Source organism: Polyergus mexicanus, unplaced genomic scaffold (assembly GCF_030449975.1).
Source record: "Polyergus mexicanus isolate NDT 795.1 unplaced genomic scaffold, iyPolMexi1.0 SCAF_3, whole genome shotgun sequence".
In the NCBI taxonomy this organism is placed as follows: Eukaryota; Metazoa; Arthropoda; class Insecta; order Hymenoptera; family Formicidae; genus Polyergus; species Polyergus mexicanus.
Window position 1 is genome coordinate 9,713,515 of NW_027223323.1, and position 17,989 is coordinate 9,731,503.

At 30.2% G+C, this 17,989-nt stretch overlaps 2 protein-coding genes and 1 pseudogene across 8 annotated transcripts; 1 reads left to right on the forward strand and 2 right to left on the reverse strand.

Moving 5' to 3' along the window:
* Position 1: 1 nt before the first annotated feature.
* Pnkp (Polynucleotide kinase 3'-phosphatase) lies at positions 2-3,598 on the reverse strand. Its single transcript, XM_070316009.1, has 8 exons — positions 3,385-3,598; positions 2,171-2,649; positions 1,750-1,995; positions 1,611-1,682; positions 1,033-1,308; positions 635-916; positions 459-520; positions 2-125 (listed from the first exon to the last, which is right to left on the reverse strand). Exons 1-8 carry the CDS (start codon positions 3,596-3,598, stop codon positions 2-4), a joined length of 1,755 nt encoding a protein of 584 aa, XP_070172110.1.
* Positions 3,599-4,478: 880 nt separating this feature from the next.
* On the forward strand, positions 4,479-13,190 carry LOC138931857 (uncharacterized; annotated as a pseudogene).
* On the reverse strand, positions 6,465-17,670 carry LOC138931856 (uncharacterized). 7 transcript variants are annotated; one of them, XM_070293042.1, is made up of 10 exons: positions 17,554-17,670; positions 16,919-17,025; positions 16,531-16,668; positions 15,702-15,899; positions 15,178-15,366; positions 14,387-14,555; positions 14,029-14,146; positions 13,528-13,653; positions 12,144-12,185; positions 6,465-6,866 (listed from the first exon to the last, which is right to left on the reverse strand). In XM_070293042.1, the coding sequence occupies exons 2-10, from the start codon at positions 17,011-17,013 to the stop codon at positions 6,862-6,864; spliced, it is 1,080 nt and encodes a 359-aa protein (XP_070149143.1). In that variant the 5' UTR covers positions 17,014-17,025; positions 17,554-17,670; the 3' UTR covers positions 6,465-6,861. The 7 variants fall into 7 exon arrangements, with proteins under 7 accessions (XP_070149143.1, XP_070149148.1, XP_070149142.1 ...); XM_070293041.1 differs by lacking the exon at positions 6,465-6,866 and adding an exon at positions 8,048-8,324; XM_070293040.1 differs by lacking the exon at positions 6,465-6,866 and adding an exon at positions 8,604-10,917.
* Between the last annotated feature and the right edge of the window lie 319 nt (positions 17,671-17,989).

The window sequence follows — 17,989 nt, forward strand, 5'->3', positions numbered from 1 at the left end:
TTCAATTTTCAAGCAAGTACATTTTGTAGAGCTTTCGATCCTGCTCATTACGAAAACTTGGAATAAAATTGATTTCAACTATTTCCTTGAAGCCTTCTTCCAAAGTTGGCGGCACATAATTTTTCCTACATATCAGACAAAACAATTTTTCACATTACTAACTATTGGATATTAAACATTAAAAAAATAAATTGTATGTTTTTCTCATTAGAATCAAATTAACTTATGTATATCTGTGTGTATATGTCCATTCTTCACTTTTCCTTCGAATTTGACAATCAAATCATTAGAATATGAATAAAGATTGAAAAAATTTTAAGATATAAATATAATTCGGTCCTGATGAAAAAAAATACCAAAGCTTGATCATAATTATAATTTCGTTTTTATATATGATTTTAGAGAAGAATATATGAATATGTAAAAAAAAAGAATATATATGCATAAATTTCACTTACATGTAAGAATTTATTATGACCTCGTTGACCGGAATGTGACTTGAATCAGTCAACTCGCGAAACTGTACAAAAGATAAATATTTCTCGGTTACATACAGAGGTACAATAATGTATAGAATATAATTTACAAAAGAATTTATATATGTATACATAAAGAATTAATTTTACACAATTACCTTATTATTATGCTTTGCATGCTCTATACTTGTCGTCATAATAAAACATCTAATGGGAATGTTTCGTTTCTTTGATATCTCTGTATATCTTTGTCTTGAGGCAGGATCAGGATTAGTATTGTCTATAACTACGCTCTTTCCTTGATTTAAATATTGCTCGACTGCAGCTATGCACTTCTGCCAGCTGCCTAAAGTATCTCTATTGACATGTGCATATTCTTTCAAGTAATTCTTTACAAAATGCGATTTTCCAGAGCCTGGACTGCCAACCATAAGTATCATCTGTTAAAAAAAAAAAAGAATAATAATAATAATAATACATGTGGGAATATAACCAAAAATTTTATTACAAAAATATTTTTAATAAGACAATCTTTTCTTTGATAATTAGTGCTCACCTCTTGCTGTTGTAGCGTTAATTTCGCGTTCACGGGTTTGTACAGATCGTCAGTTTGCGAAAGATTTTTCGGGTTGAATTTGGGCAATTCGTAAGGCGGCGTTTTATGCTTCAGAAAGTGTTCCTCTGGTGTTTCGAATTTGATACCCACATTCAATGCCATTAATCGATCTGCGCTTGAATGATCTTTCTTCTTTCCCGGAGCCCAATTTTTTGGCCGACCAGCGGCATCACCGACGTAGAATGAGTTAGCTTTGTCAATCGTAATATTTTCATTCTTCAACAATGATAAAAGTCATAAAGTTATTATATAAAAAACAATGAGAATTAAAAAATTTATAAAAATTTATTAATAAAATAATTATTTATAATTCATGGAGAAATTAAAATTAGTTCCCTGTCGCTTAATAAAACAAAAATAAATTAACGATAGAAATGTACGATATAGAGAGATTCTCCAGAAGAGATAAACTCTTCACAGATACGAAAAAAGAAAAAAAACTTTAATAATTCCTAAACTTTTTTAATTGTTAACTCATAAACGCCGAGAAATGTATTATACATTTAATTACAAATTACCTCTTTTTCCAACAATTCCCACATACCGATTCTTGGTTTTCTATAAATACTTTTTCCTACAGCAATAAAAACCTAAAAAGTATAAAAAATGAAGCAACATATTATTGACTTAAAATGATAAATTATACATATATCATACCTGAATGGGGACATTTATCTTCCGTACGATATTTTCAATCTTGAGCTTGAAATCGCTGATCTTAAATTTACCAGTGCTAAGCCCAGCTTGGTTTGTGAAGATTACTATTTTGTATCCATTCGTATGAAGCTGCTTCAATTTACCAGGTACATCAGGATATAGCAGTTGCCAATCATTACAGTCCTTTGGAAATACCAAGCCAGATTTGGTCTTTATTAAAGTACCATCCATATCATACGCAGCTATCTAAAATTAAAATTTAGTTTTACTATCATTGTTTACATTTAATATTTTCAAAATCTTAGATATATATGTGTATATTATATTTATAAATATATGAAATTATATTATTACATTCTGTATTTGTAATATACAATGACAATAATTAAAATTATATTATTATGACAGCAATTAAATTTACCTTTGATCGATGTTGAACAAACGGTGGCGTATAAATTAATAAATTTCCATTGTCAATACTATCCCACTTTGCAGATGCACTTGAATCATTATTGCTTTTTTCGGAGAGTGTGCTAGATCCAGCAATGAATGCTTTCTGGTTGAAACAAACATCATTTGAAGTCGATTTTTCTTCTTCTTCTCTATCATTTCTCAATTCTTCATCGGAGTAATTATTCAGCTTTAACATTTTTGTTCTATTTTCAGTGTCATCTGTTTCTAGCTCACAAGACCTTTTTTTCAATACAAAATTCTTTGCACGTGGCGGTGGATTGAATTCAATCTCGTAGGCATACTTGCCATACAACAGCTCCAAACGATCGTTGTGCCTTGCTACAAATCTTACATTCTTCTGAGTTTTAAAACCATTGAAACCACAGGCGTGCTCGCCAATTTGCTGAACTGTGACAATAGCTTCCGCATAGTTTGCACATAAACGAACTATTGTAAATACATAAGTGGATTATTGACTTGCAAATTAAAGCATAATATATTTCATAGAAGATGTGACATCTTACTACAAATAGTCAGACTGTATTAAGCAATTTTTAAATATTTTCTTTTTTTCACTTTTCACTCTAAAACTTTATTATATAAATTTATATTTTTAATACTTTTTCCTCATTAAAAGCAATTATTTAATCTTATAAAGATTTAAAATTCTTTATAAGTTTAATTAAATAAAGAATATTTCAAACTTTAATTAATTGTCAATTCAATAAAATTTCTATTATTCTATTATTATATCATTATTATTATTACTTTGATCATTATTTTGTTTTGACTAAAAATATTGCTATTGTATAATTTTTTTCTCTTCAAGTTTAAATTTCTCGAAATTTTCTGCAGAACATTATAATTTTTATAATCTATATACATATTTTATAATTAAAATTATATGTACCGGGGGTTATCATATTAATTCAACCGGTGAAAAAATGATAGAGCATAATTTTATCTCAACGTAACAGTGAATATTTATCGCTCATAAATCCTTCAATCAAGGACCAAGCCACGAGCGAATCATTTAAAGTTGTCGTTCACATTTTTTCTTAAAATGCCGTTTTTTTTTTTCAATAAAACATACAAAGATAAGTGTCACGTGTAGCGAGCTCCTATTTTCGGATCATGGAGTAACGTGACAGGGGGAAGAGGAAATTTTATGAGATACGCGACCTTGTCGCCGGGAACATTTCGTGTCCGTGATGCCGGTTTCCGGCGAGCGTCCTACGAAAATTGGCGTCTGGTCCGGCAAATAAACATTCGACGGTGATTTTTCCAGTTTACGTATATAACAACTCTTGACAGCCGCGCTCATCGCGACGACAATGGCCGTTGTTGACAAGGAAGACACTTCAGAGTCCTCGGAGCGAGTGTCCGTTCCTTGCATTATAATACTGTATTTTCGATGGTAAATAAATTCACATCAGTCGGAATCTTTTATTCCAGTCATCGGTAAATTAGCTCTACTTATGTCATCGTAGATAATTATTGTGGTTCGAGTCTCTGCTAATTTATATATACAATATATATATGGCTGCTTTTCTTGGGGTCAGAGTGTGAAATCTAACAATAAGTCAAAATTTAAAAAAGAAAACAACATTGGAAGGAAAAACAGGAAAGATAAGAAATAGAGGATAGTGAAAAAATGGAGAAGATATACCTATAAGAAACAACATCTACTTCATATTTTAATAATTTAAAAGTGACAATAAATGAATTGAACAAAAGTTGAACATTTAATGAATATAAGATACTTCGTGGATATACTCTGATATTTCTCATATTGAGTAAGTTTTTGGCATAAATAAATGATTAAAGAGAGAGAGAGAGAGAGAGAGAGAGAGAGAGAGAGAGAGAGAGAGAGAGAGAGAGAGAGAGAGAGAGAGAGAGAGAGAGCAATGCAATATAAATGTAGTTTTTTTATTACATTCTTCAATTGCTGTAAGATCAATTATCCAATGGCAAGAGTTTATCCATTTTAATTTTGATTTTATAGTTGTTACAGATAATATGTCATATAACAGAAAGAAATGTGTAGTGCTAGGCTGTGAATCGGAGACTCTAAGACTCCGCTCTTTTCCAACTGCAAAAGATAAGGAGAGATTTCTCAAATGGTTGAGGGCTTGTGGAAATATTGAGTTGCTGCAGCTATCTGTGTCTCAATTGAGGCATAGAGTTGTTTGCGATAAGCATTTTGAAACGAGAGTAAAACTGGCAACCGCATTGTCCAAAGTGGCAGTCCCGACCTTACATTTACCTAGGGTGTACACCTAAATTGATCTTTACACATTACTCATCCGTTTACCTCATATAAATCACCAATGATTTATTATTTATTTTGTTGTTAAGAGCCTATTGATGCATCAAACTACAAATTTACTGATACACAAACAAGTGATGCACAAAAGAATAATGTGCAAATGTAAGTATAAACAATAGATAGACTGAGATATTTTATGATAAACTTGTATAATGAAAATGTATCATTTTATAAAAAAATGTTTGTTTTATATTTATATAAGTGTTCTTCTAATCATTAATTATATGTTAATAAATATCCTGTTTAATGTAAAGTGATTTTTATATACAATTTTTGTATATATACATATATATATATACAATATGTATATATACATATGGCTATTATTTGTAATAATTTATCATTTTTTTTATCTTATTTAATCTGTTCTTATAATTGGGGAAATATATGCTTTCTAATTATTAAGGTTCCAGTAGCAATCTATCCTGCAATGAGTATTATACCTCCTATCTGCTCGCTGTTTCACTTCTGGCCGACAAGACAACGTTCCTTGGTGCGATGAGAAAGGATCAGAGAGAAGTTCCTTTATGCTTCTTGGCAGGAAAGTCGCGACCAGTTGGCAGTACCCGTATGGGCTTCAGGAATGATGCCACTTTGGTATCCCATGTGCCCCAGAGACGCAAGGCTGTCATCGTACTCTCGACAGCGCATCACGATGCGAAGTTCAATCCACAGACCAAGAAACCAGTAATCATAGAACATTATAATGCAGGAAAAGACGCGATAGACATCGTGAAACGAACGTGTGCGATATATTCGGTTTCCAAAAAAACCAAGAGGTGGCCACTGGCAGCGTTTTTCGTGTTGTTGGACATTGCGTGAACGCTCAGATTCTTTACAATGGTTCTCAAAGCAAGTTTTTGCAGAAGTACAGAAGAGGCTTCTTGAAGACTCTCGCGCTAGCGCTATTAAAACCACATTTGCAGGCAAGTATCAAAAGTTATAAATTTACTTACTTTACAATTTCAATTAATTGATCACTTTATTTCACTTATTAAGAAATCACTTATTCAGAAATTAAATTTTTATTTAACTTTATTAAATTTTAAGTAAATCTTTAAAAAATTAAATTAAGTCATACTTCCCATTGTAGGAAAAGGCAAAGATAAAAATTTTGCCTATTAATATTCAGACCAAGATCTTGCAAGGTCAACTAGATTGTGACGGCGATTGCCAATTTGACGAACAGGAATTCTCGAAGAAACGATCCCGCAAAATAGATAAGGAGGAAAACTTACCCAGGAGGAAGGATCAATGTTTTATGTGCGGACTACGTAAAGGCATGATTACGACGCAAAAATGCGAGATTTGTTCAAGATTCACATGTAAGAGACACATAGCATATATAAAATATATCTGCACGAGATGCGATTCTATCGGAATAGACAAAGATAATCGATAATTCATGAATGTTCAACAAAATACCCATGTGTATTAAGAATTTTACTAGCGATCGATGATGACAAAATTTCATTTGATACAAATAAAATGGATAAAAAGACGGGAAATGCATGATACAAGCGATATTGATAATGAAATGACACAAAGATTCGCGAATTTGCTACAAGTTCAATTTAGCCAGGAACAATATGAAAGCTGCGTTTGATTACTTTTAAAAGTATGTTGCAATTATTTATTTGCATTTTTTCCTTGCATTTATATACGTCGGTAAAATATTTAGTATATAAGTTTGACAGAGAGAAAGAATATAAATTACAAAAAAAATCAACAATTTTTATCGCAGGCAAAAACTCAGTCGTCATTATTTTTTATGCTCTGATAGTAATTATAATTGATAATTAAAAAGGTATAAATATCTGAAAATAAAAGGATTTCGTTAATTCGTTTCATAAATAATATAATAATTTATTGAAATAAATATTTATAAATTTTCCACGTAAAATACAGTTCTTTATTAATCATTGTACTGCAACAATCACTATATTTTAATATATATATTTTTCATAATTTTATCTGAAATAATATATACAAGATGTATAGAAATAATGCGCTTACTTTCATATTTTTAAAAAAATTTTTGAATTTTTTTAGAAATACTTAATTTTGGAAGTAAAATCAGTGTTTTTCCAATTAAAGAGTATTCGTATATTTATACATTCAATTATACTTGATGCAGAATCTGTGATTTAGAAGCGCGTTAGTTCTATGACATTATATTAAGTCCTAGTTTTCAACATCTTTTCTGACTTACCGCGATAGCAGACACCTCATTTTTCAGCCCTTGAAGTTACGACGCCAGTTATGTGGCAGTCATCGTTGATCTCACGCAAATGATAGTCTTATTCGGCGATTATTAGTAGTAGTTGTGATCAACCTAGAGAAAACAATAACAGCAAATCAGAAAGTCGGAGGATTGATTTGTAAAATTAATTTGCATTTGTGTCATTGATTTACACTAATCCTTATCTATCAATTTTACGAAATGTCATTTGTAATATTATTTGCTTATTCAAACTCGTGTCTATTCGACGATATTATCGATGGAATCAATTATTATTTTATATTCATTCTATGTTTCTACACCTCCCTATCGTTTATTTAGTTATTACGTACTCGAATGTCTTTGAACGATTTTACCGTTCTCAGTTCTTTCTCTCGGATTGATCTATAACGCCTTTCGTGCGTGTAAATTAGTCATCTACGAGAAACTTAATGTTGTTACTGCAAATATTCGTGAAAAGTGTAAATCTACGAATCTTCTCCTATCTTTCATCCTATGCACTTTTATATTCGATTGTTGTAAATATCTTATGCCATGTATAATATTTATATGTACAAAAGACATAAAGATAAAGAAACGCACAACTGTGTCTATTTATAGTTGAATGGAGTCTATTTTGCGATTCGATCGCCTATAAATACACTGGATAATATATCTTTCAATATTTATTACATAATTTATATGCAACTTATATTTACTATTTTGTTAAATCCATTTTATACTCGATAAATGCAGTAGTCGAAGTATCGTTTGTTAATCGAATCTCTGTGTTAATTATAACTTTCATATATATATACATATATATATATATATAGACACATATATTCTCTCTCTCTCTCTCTCTAGAAATCGATAACTTTTTTCACAAAGAACGGATATATATTTATTTGTATTTACTCACCTGAATTTTCGGGTTGAGGTCTACTCGAGCATTTGATTTTCATTTAACATTTACAATGCTTTGCACTATTTATGTGATTCTTATTAAACTATTATTTTTCTTGCTTGTTCTGTCTTTTCTATTTTTTAATATATATATAGTACACTTTTTGTTAATATTTATCAAAAATCATCTTTGATTTATTCGATTCAAAAGATACACGGTTAAAAAAATTATGTACACACATAGAACACTATTTTATAATATAAACGATTATTTCGAGTAATTTTCATATATATATATATATATATTTTACATTATATATATATATATATATATATATATATATATATATATATATATATATATATATATATATATACAACAAGCTAAGCCTATGAAGCAATAATTCATAAATTCAAAAATGCTTTAGCATTTTTATTATTCAAGTTTATATTCGTTACTGCTAATATATTTGTACTTTTGATATTTGATCAACGAAAATAGCTTTGCTGACATTATTCACTGATCTGTTCTTTTCTTTTCTGAGCGGGGGAATGTGAACTTTAGCGAATTTGTGACACGTTCTTCGCTGGAGAAAAGATATTTTCTGTCTCTCGCCCTCTGTCTTTCATTCATTGTTTCCTAAGTATCTCAGCTTGTCGCTACGCCTGTGAAATAAACTTAATTTTCGTCAAATTTTATCATTGTTGGTACTTTAAGTACCTTTCGCCGCTTAAACTCCATATTATAATCTAATTGTATATTTGTTTTGTATCTCTTAGCTGATAATAATGTTATATTGAATTATGAGCGACTTAAAAAGCTAGGAAAAATATTATTTTGGGTATTTCTATCCAATTGCACAGCACTCTTTATGTTTAAATAATTCAAGAATAAAACATTACTGGAATAATAACGTTATAATGAAACTTCTTAATATTCTTTAGAAAAGTGAATCTTAGAATTTAATCTTAATACTTTCTTAGAGAGATATCTGTATGCATATTTTTTACCTCTATCTTTTTATAATTAAATAATGGATTAAATTATGTTTTCTTAGATCCTGATTTTCACCTTTCGTCTGTGTATTTTTGGATCAATTTAAAGTCGAATTTTTTTTTTTTTTTTTTATTGCAAACGGCGAAGGAGAAGTAAATGTCCATTTTGCAATTTTTAACATCAAATATCCTTCATTAATTAACTTTTGAATTATATTGTCAAGATCTTGTTATTTATATCTTCGAAACTTGTTTTTAAACCAACAATTTTTCGTTTTCCATCACTTGACTTTGGAATCTTTATTAAAAAAAGGTCGACTCCACAAATGATCAAAGAATTCGAAGACGGATGATGGCTTGATGAATCCGAGATTGCGCATCTAATCTACTAGGATTTCATAAAAGGGCTCATACCTACTTTCTTTATATACTATCGAGGCGAATATTTGCCTCATTTATCGCTTATTCGCCCATTCATTTATTTTTCTGAATAGCCTGTCTTCCTAGGGCAGTTGCTGGTTTTCGTGTTTCGTCCATTTTTTCTGTTTCTCGTTGCCGGAGGTGAGGTGACAATAACAACAAATTTTCGATATATATATCGATGTCTACGATTCTTTTTTTCAATGTTCCTTTCATTTCAAAATCGAGCGATCGCTTACAATAGATCAGGACATGACAATATGGTATACGCTATATATAGAGTAGTTATTTGTAAATGATTCATTGTATACAATAAACGCTACAAATTATTCACAAGCAAGTTTCATTCATTAATATATAAAAAATAATGCACGATAGAGAAAATTGAAAAGTATATTGAATTGAATTATTAAATTCATTATCCTACTCGTTTCCCTCTTCGGTTGACACAATTTTCTATCATGAAAAAAAAATCTCTACCAATTGCATTTTTATGCAATCTCTGCTAATTGTTAATAAACATTTAATGTTTCCTTTGTTTAACACCATGAGAATTTTTTAATTGACGATTGTCTCAGCTAATGCGACATATGTTATTAACTATTAATTATCGACGCTAGTAATAAACTACCAAATTAGAGATTGCGAAATTAGACAATAAATTATAAAATTATATAATTTCAATAAACGAAAAAATTACAATAAATAATAAAATAGAGAATTTTATAGCAAAAACAAGAGAATTACAATATAAAATATATAATTTTAATAACTTTTTCGTCAAGAAATTTGTATTTTTAGTTAATTTGAATTAAAATAAACAAATATTGTAGTCTATGGTAAAGTGTCGAATTATAAAGAAATATTTTTATATGCTTTTTCCTAATGTTTTGCTCTTTCTAGTCTTCGAGGATAAATTATGCAATTTTAAATCGCACATCTGCCGCGATTTTATCTTCCCAAAGAATTTATTTACGATTTCTATTTACAAAATAGGACGTCGGTTTTACATTCACATTATCGCTTTCATCATTGCTGTTTGTTTAATTAGCTATTATTGTTATATTAAATTGTTATAAATCGCGGAGAGAGAAAACGGTCGAGTATATAAACGCTCAACCGGGGCTAAACTTAATCTTAAATTGTCGTACAAACGACATAGAATGAAATAATGCAGCGTGTATCGCTAATTGTCAAGTATAAAATGTGTGTACTTCTTATATCGTCGAATGATGTATCGATCAAGTTCGTTTCATACGCGCGAAACAAAGACAGCGAATGGTAATGAAGTCTTGAACGCAAAATGATCTTGGAAAAGTTACGAATTGAAAACATGCGCAAGGCTTTTAGAGAATTATCTGATAAATATTTTTTGTACAAACATAATGATTGTCCAACGAAAATCTCGCTTAGGTGAAAAAAAAAAAATACTTTTGCATAAAAAATAATATCAATTTTCCAACTTTTCCAAGATACATATATAATCAGTTTTTTCAAAAAGCCAGTGTAAAATGTTTGGCTGTGCAACAATTGTTTTACAACGGCATTTTCGTTTTAGGTAGACTCCTAATTTAAAAAAACGCATCATTTTATTCTTCCAGATTATTCGATATTTCGAAAAAAAAGGGAGGAAATAATTTTCTTTTTAAAACTCTCACTTTTTCGTGTGCCGGGAAACGGTTCGATCTTTTATGTCCTTTCTTTTCTTTTCTTTTTGTTTGTCCGTGTAGAAAAAATGTTATCTACTTAGATACAGAATTAATGAGCGCGAATTGATTAATTAGTGTTGGATAACTTTAATAACGTCGCTGAGACTGGGTGTTTTGGTAACCAGCACTGCCACCTGCAAACAACCATAGCTCCTCCGTTCCATTACTTGAGAAATAGAATTTGTGCTTCTGCACTTCTACATATATATAAAATTGAACGCCCTACATATATATATTTATATACACAAATCCTTCTACGAGATACCACTACCTATTCATCTTTACCTGCCTATTACGCGCATTTACTTCGACCTTTTTTATATTATTTTTCCACATGTACATCTATGATAACATACACCATGATTAATTTGTATGATAATTTTGCCTAATTTTATTCGATATTTAAGAATATGCCAGAAAAAAATTGATATCTTGTAAATATGTAAATTATAGGTATATTCTTATAATATGCAAATATCTTTTCTTTGTGGATAATCTTGCAATTTTGCCAATACATGCGCATTCATTATTATAAATATTGCAAAAATATTGTATCGAATATCTTTTAACATTGTGGAGATACATATAGACTTGTAATGTGTTGTACAAAAATCTTTCTGATATTGTATTTTTGTAATATTATACAAATGCTCTCGTAGTATTGCAAATACACCTACAAAGTTGTAAATACTTTTTTAGTACTGCGAATATTTCTTCGTAATATATCGCAAACGTTTCGGTCTACTGCAACTAGTTATCATAATGCCATAAATATTTCATGTAACGTTGCATTTATACTTAATGCAGTATTATATTGTTAAATTATATTATCATATTCCCTATGCTTATATATACTTTTTTATGTTACAAATATTATTATACTGCACGCAGTACTAACTATAATTCTTATTTGATTATTATTTAACAATGTGAATTAACTAAATTTTTCTCATCTTAAAGTCTGGAATCGCAATATTTGAATTTATGGATCTTTTGGAATCTTTTGACAGATCTTTTGATTATTACATGCATCTTTAAATTCTTAAATATTGTAAAATTTCATTATTTATTCTAAAATTTCTCCTGAATATTGCATAGAGAGTGCTTTTATTCTGTTCTTGTCAAAGTATATAAAAGTATAAATCTTACATATAAATTAAAACTGGATACAGGATATTGTTGATATTTTCTTGTACTTTCTTGACATTTCTTTTGTATTTTATTTCATATTATATTATTATGTCACTTATTTGATAATGTCTCTTTGTCTACAAATCTTTATCTCCATATTTCAATCGACACTTAGCTAACTCCTTTCCGTTTGCTCAATGAAATTTTCTGTACTGCGAGTTGTACTTACCATAATCCTGTTTCCCATAAACACCATCCTGATTTGAATAATCTGTAATCATAGAAAAGACGATCTTAGATAGTGAAGAATATTGGCAACACTGAGGCAAGTGACTCAGACGAGAAATATCTGAAAGAATTTAAAGGAGTCGCACGAAAATACGAAAAAATAATTTTGTCCTTAAATAATCAATTGATCGGATAAGAGACAGTCATGGCAAAATACAAGATCTCGATGGAGAAATAACAATTCGTTAATTAATTAATTAAAATTAATTATTTTTACTTGACTGCTTGAAAAATTAATAATTTAAGAAAATATTTCCGAAAATATGTGACAGACTAAATAAATGTATCTAAAAATGTAAGAAAAATAATTCTAAAATACGGAATAATAAAAAACATAAAATAAAAAAATAATAAAATAATAAAAGATACAATTAATAAATAAAGAATATTGATAAGTAATAGCAATAATATTTTTTTTATATATATTTCATGATTTTCCTTAGATAAAAAAAAAAAAAAGAAAAAAAGTTTCGTATTTCACGGACATCTTGTAATGTTCTGCAGTGAGAGACGGCAGGAGGCAGTGCTGCAGTGCTGGTGTCCCGATGAAAGGATCCAATTTATCTTGCCATATTGGGAATGGAAGTTTGTGAATCCTACGCAACTCTTTTATCGATTTCGTGTGAAACGCAGTGAGTCCGAAAGTATTCGACGAAAAATTCAGAAAATTCTAAAGATCCGAGAAGACTTAAAAACATAAGAATTCTAGGAGCAAAATCCGAAAACATAATCTGACAAGATTTCAATTCGGAAAATTCAATATCTGAATTCGTATCTAAATTTTTAGAACATAAATCTATCTATCAATCGAACGAATCATCCGCGAATAAAGTGTGCTCTCCTCTCTGTTGTCATAATTCTTTGAGTCAGATCGTTTCTCGTCTAAATTATGCTTAACATTTTTAGTATAGGAACGTGTCAACTCGGATATCGGCCGGAAAACAAGAGCACAAGAGAATTTATCTATCACTGAAGTAAAACATTAAATTATCTGTTGTAAAAGAATATCAGTACAATAGTAGCATAAATTCAACAGTTTAGTTTATTTATTAATGTCATAAATTACTCCAATGTTTATTTTATTCATTTTACCAACAAATATTTAATTAATAATTGTTAATTATACATTTAAGAATTTATGATACAATTTACAACTGAAAATATCATATGGATAAATTTGGAATATATCTTTACTCCAACCAAACAATTCAATGTTCCATTTCGATGACAAAAGAATCTTTAAAGATCGCTTCAAATGCCGTAGCGAAAGAATTAATGAATTATACAATGTGAGCGGTATGATGACAGCGAACGAAATAACTAACCGTAAGGTTGCGTCGAATAACCACCCCGGTTGATTATGTTGGCATTAGACCGGTCATCATATGGGTTAGCAGGGGCATAACCACCCCCCGGCCCCGCTGCTGGCACTGCCTCCTGCTGGTAATTGGCTGGACATGCATCACGTAATATTAATAAGCTAGATACATACAGGATAGTCCGTTATAGCCGATCTACTCAAATTCATTAAATTTGACATATTCATTATATATATATATATATATATATATATATTATTAATAACGCTTTTTACGACAATCTCTGAGATTGATATATTTTGATATATTCGATTATACTTTGATGTTGCATATTCATATAAGATTATCAGAATGAGTCAGTGTTACAAATATGTCAAACTTAATCAATTTAAAACTCTTTACAATCCGAATTAGCAACAAACAAATATGCAAGAATTGTAAAAAATGAAGTCATGATACATGTCGCGCTCACACAAATGTTCTCTTTATAATTTTTGATAGGCTTACCTGAACTAGGTGGAACTTTGCCATAACTATAAGGATCGTTAGTACTGAATCCTCCTGCAACAGGAACTGAGGACGATCCGCCGTATCTGCTATCTGGCGGTGCGGACGATGGATAGCCCTAGAATCGAGAGAAAGAAAATAGTCACAGATTGTTTAATATACAATAAATGATTTTAAATTAATAATAGTAAGACAACCTATTCATTTTGATAAAATTAGAAACTTAAAAGAAAGAGAGAATTCAACTTAGAAATATATATTTAATTTTACTAAGAAAATGTAGTGGGATTTGAATAATTGAAAGCTTTTACAAGTATCATTGATATATTATTGTGTGCATTATCTTAAGTTCACTTACACTTGTTTGAGCATAATCTGGTTGCTGATAACTCTCGTAGCCCTGATAGGATTGTGTATATCCTTGTGATCCGTAACCGCCGCCGCCGCCGCCATATCCTACCGACTGCTGTTGCTGGGGTTGTTGTTGACCGCCGTAAGCGTTATTTGAACCTCCATAACCGCCTTGGCTGATTATTGAGCAAGAGAGAAAGAAAAAAAATATTGTCAATACTTTCTAGCATTTTCTATAAAGTATAAATATATTTTGCATAAGCCACTATATACAAAAAATTCTGTTTTTTTTTTTTATTATTATTATTATTATTATCTTATATATATATATAGGGTGTCTGGTAAAGATTGTGCCAACGCTCGTGAGCATAGTAAACTGAATAGAAAAGTCCTGTAACATTTTTTTCTATAACGCTTAATAAAGAAGTTATTATTGGGTAAAGTCTGTCAATCAGCGCCGACCTTTAGCCGCGTGCCTGGTAGTGTGCGTGAGCGCTCCGTCGCTACGGCGGCGGCTACCAGGCAGGCGACTCACCGATATGCGTCTGGCTAAAAGTTGGCACTGAGATTGACCAGACTTTATTCGATAATAACTCCCTTTATTAAGCGTTATAGAAAGAAATGTTACAGAACATTTCTAATCAGTTTATTGTGCTCTACCCGCTCATGAGCGTTGGCACAATCTTTACCGGATACCCTATATATATATATATATATATATATATATATATATATATATATATATATTCTTTTTTTTATTATCTTATATATATATAACAGTTCTCTTTATTCCCTTACCTGGATGCTTGAGTAGCATAGCCATTGGAAGACTGTGAAGAAGGTTGATCAAAACGTGGCCTTTTAGAGGGTCCACTGGAACTAGGTGGGCCCCCTCCTCGTTTCGTTGGACCGCCGCGTCCACCACCGATTCCTCTACCACGATCAGAAAAGCCGCCTCCACGACTTGGTCCACCTCTACCCGATCCTCTGAAATAGTATAATTTTTTTAAATAAAATTAATAATTTTAATATATAAATGTTTAATTTAATATATTAATTTAAATTTTAATATGTAAATATAATTCATTTGTCATATCTTTACAAAAAAATTCTAATTTGTACATTTCAAAAACTTTTGAACTTATTTAATAAAACTAAATGTCTACAACTGTGCTTTAAAAATAGTATTTTTTTTCCATGTAAAGTTGAAATGTGTAATTAAGTATCAATAATCTTTACAGAATATTTAATTTAATTATGTAAATTTTAATGACAAATAAATATAATCAAAACTTAAATTAATTTGAGCAAAATCTCCATACCTGGAACCTCCTCTTCCTCTGTCCATACCGCCACGTCCACGGAAATTATTACTACCGCGATTATCTCTACTAAAGTCTCCCCTACCTCTGCTACGAAAACTGTTATTTCCACCACCTCTTCCGCTACCACCTCGTGGAGGACCACCCATTCCTAAGGGTAATGGCCCACCTCCACTGGACATTCCTGGTTCAGGTGGCCTATAAATGACAAAAGAACTTATTTTAGCTTATAATAAAGCCATTATCGAGAAAATAAATTATTTATAAATCACTCGTAAAATATTTGTTTTAATTAAGCAATTTTTAAAATTGTGTTTTATCATAGCGAAGAAAAAGTGTTAACAAAATATATAGTAATAATATATTATATCTCTATATTGTAACGCATACAATATCTACAATATATATAAATAATTCATAATGCAATACATATAATCTGATATCTAAAATGTTGACATAACATTCCAGATATTGTATGTGTTATAATATAGAAATTGCGTTATTGGTTAATTTCAAAAGACTTCTTACAGTGTTATGCATTCAGTGAAATTATATAGGGACAAGAGTGACTTCATACACAGGATATACATGATTTAATTGTTATTACTGAAAATGGCCAAAATCAATATGTCGAAATGTTTATATTAAATTTGTATAAAAGATATTTGCATTAATACCCAATGTAAAAATAAATTTTAAATATTTTTTCTTTTTACTATTTTGATAATAGAACAGTTTGCTTGTAAAACGTGTTCATTATTTTTGAATTATATTAAGTTTATTAGTATATATATATAAAAAACTATACCAATAGAATTAAAAGATTTACCCTGGAGGAAAATGTCCACCGCGTCCACCTCTAGGAGGACCACCCCTGCTTCTCATAGGTGGACCTCCTCTCATGCCTCCACCAGGTCCACTGCCTCGACCACCACGCATCATACTACCGCCTCGTGGAGGACCACCCCTGTTAAAGAAAAAAGAAAAGAAAAGAAAAGAAAATTTAATTTTCTGCTGGTATAATTAATTACAAACAAACATTTATACGTATATATAAGTCTATTGATATATTCTTACATACAATTATACTTACAAGTAATTTGGAAAAAAAAAAAATTTAAGTATTTTTTCTAGTAAATATTTGATGACTAAAATTTAAAAATATTAATTCAAACTTTATTTTTCTTGTAGTGTGATCATTCTATTAAATTCCTTACCTTCCTCTGTCTCCAAAACCACCACGTCCTCTCATTAATCCTCCGGGACCTCCACGACCTCGAAATCCACCTCTACCACCTGGTGCTCCGTCCATTGTTTAAGCTACCTGTAATATTTTTCATACAAATTATATAAGTATAAATCCAAGAATTTTAAAGTCTAATAATATGAATCTCTAAAGATATTTGATGGTTGGAGGAAATTTCAGAATTTATAAATTTAAAAATGAAAAAAATCTAAGATTCTTTGATTCATAGATCATTGCTTTTTTATTCAATTGATAAAAAGAAAGAAAGAAATCGGAGAAATTTTTCTTTTATTCTTCTACAATCAAAGATATTCTACGCATAAGTTCTTAATCCTCTTTTCACAGGGATAAATGGTATTTTAATACAGCTAAAATTACGCAGATGTTAACACTAAATCACATTGTGCACCTAAATTTGTATTTAAACATAATAAAATTTTGGAAATAGCGGCAATCCACAATCACCACACCGACGCTATCCTCGGAATTCCACGAAAAATGTCCTTCCGAGAATATAACTTAAAAGCATTCGAAAGAGTGAACCGAGGTAAAATATCGCGCAAACCTTGAAACGTGGGCATATTTATTCGGATTGACATTACTCACGTTGACTGAATGGGTAAACAAGCAGTTCATCGATGAAAAAAACGCTCGTACAAACGGACAAGCAAAATGGACGACTGCCGCGGCGAAAAGAGCAGGAAAGAGAAACATCGACCACGACTACTCGAGTCAAGTTCGTATCCCACAATCGTTCGTGGCGATGGTGGCGCGGTGTCCAACAATCTCGCCAACACACGCAATTAGAATCGCTACCAGAAAAATTCCCTAGACATTTTAACTGGATAGTAAATTCTCGGCTGCGTAAATTATTATTAATTATATATTTTATTAATTATTTAATAATTAATAAGATATATAATTAATGATAAATTAAAACAAATTTATAATTATATATTAATATATATCATATATTTTATATCTTATCTTATATCTTATCTTATATCTTATTATTATTATTTAATTATATATCTTGTTAATT

Excerpts from the sequence above, each read along its gene's own strand:
- Pnkp (XM_070316009.1), bottom strand. The coding sequence starts at position 3,598 with ATGCAAGGAACGGACACTCGCTCCGAGGACTCTGAAGTGTCTTCCTTG. Across the intron at positions 1,996-2,170 it reads TTGTTCAACATCGATCAAAG|ATAGCTGCGTATGATATGGA; the intron begins GTAAATTTAATT and ends TTTTAATTTTAG. Across the intron at positions 521-634 it reads ATGCAAAGCATAATAATAAG|TTTCGCGAGTTGACTGATTC; the intron begins GTAATTGTGTAA and ends TCTTTTGTACAG.
- LOC138931856 (XM_070293040.1), bottom strand. The coding sequence starts at position 17,013 with ATGGACGGAGCACCAGGTGGTAGAGGTGGATTTCGAGGTCGTGGAGGT. Across the intron at positions 16,669-16,918 it reads GGTTTTGGAGACAGAGGAAG|GGGTGGTCCTCCACGAGGCG; the intron begins GTAAGGAATTTA and ends TTTCTTTAACAG. Across the intron at positions 12,186-13,527 it reads TTATTCGACGCAACCTTACG|ATTATTCAAATCAGGATGGT; the intron begins GTTAGTTATTTC and ends CTATGATTACAG.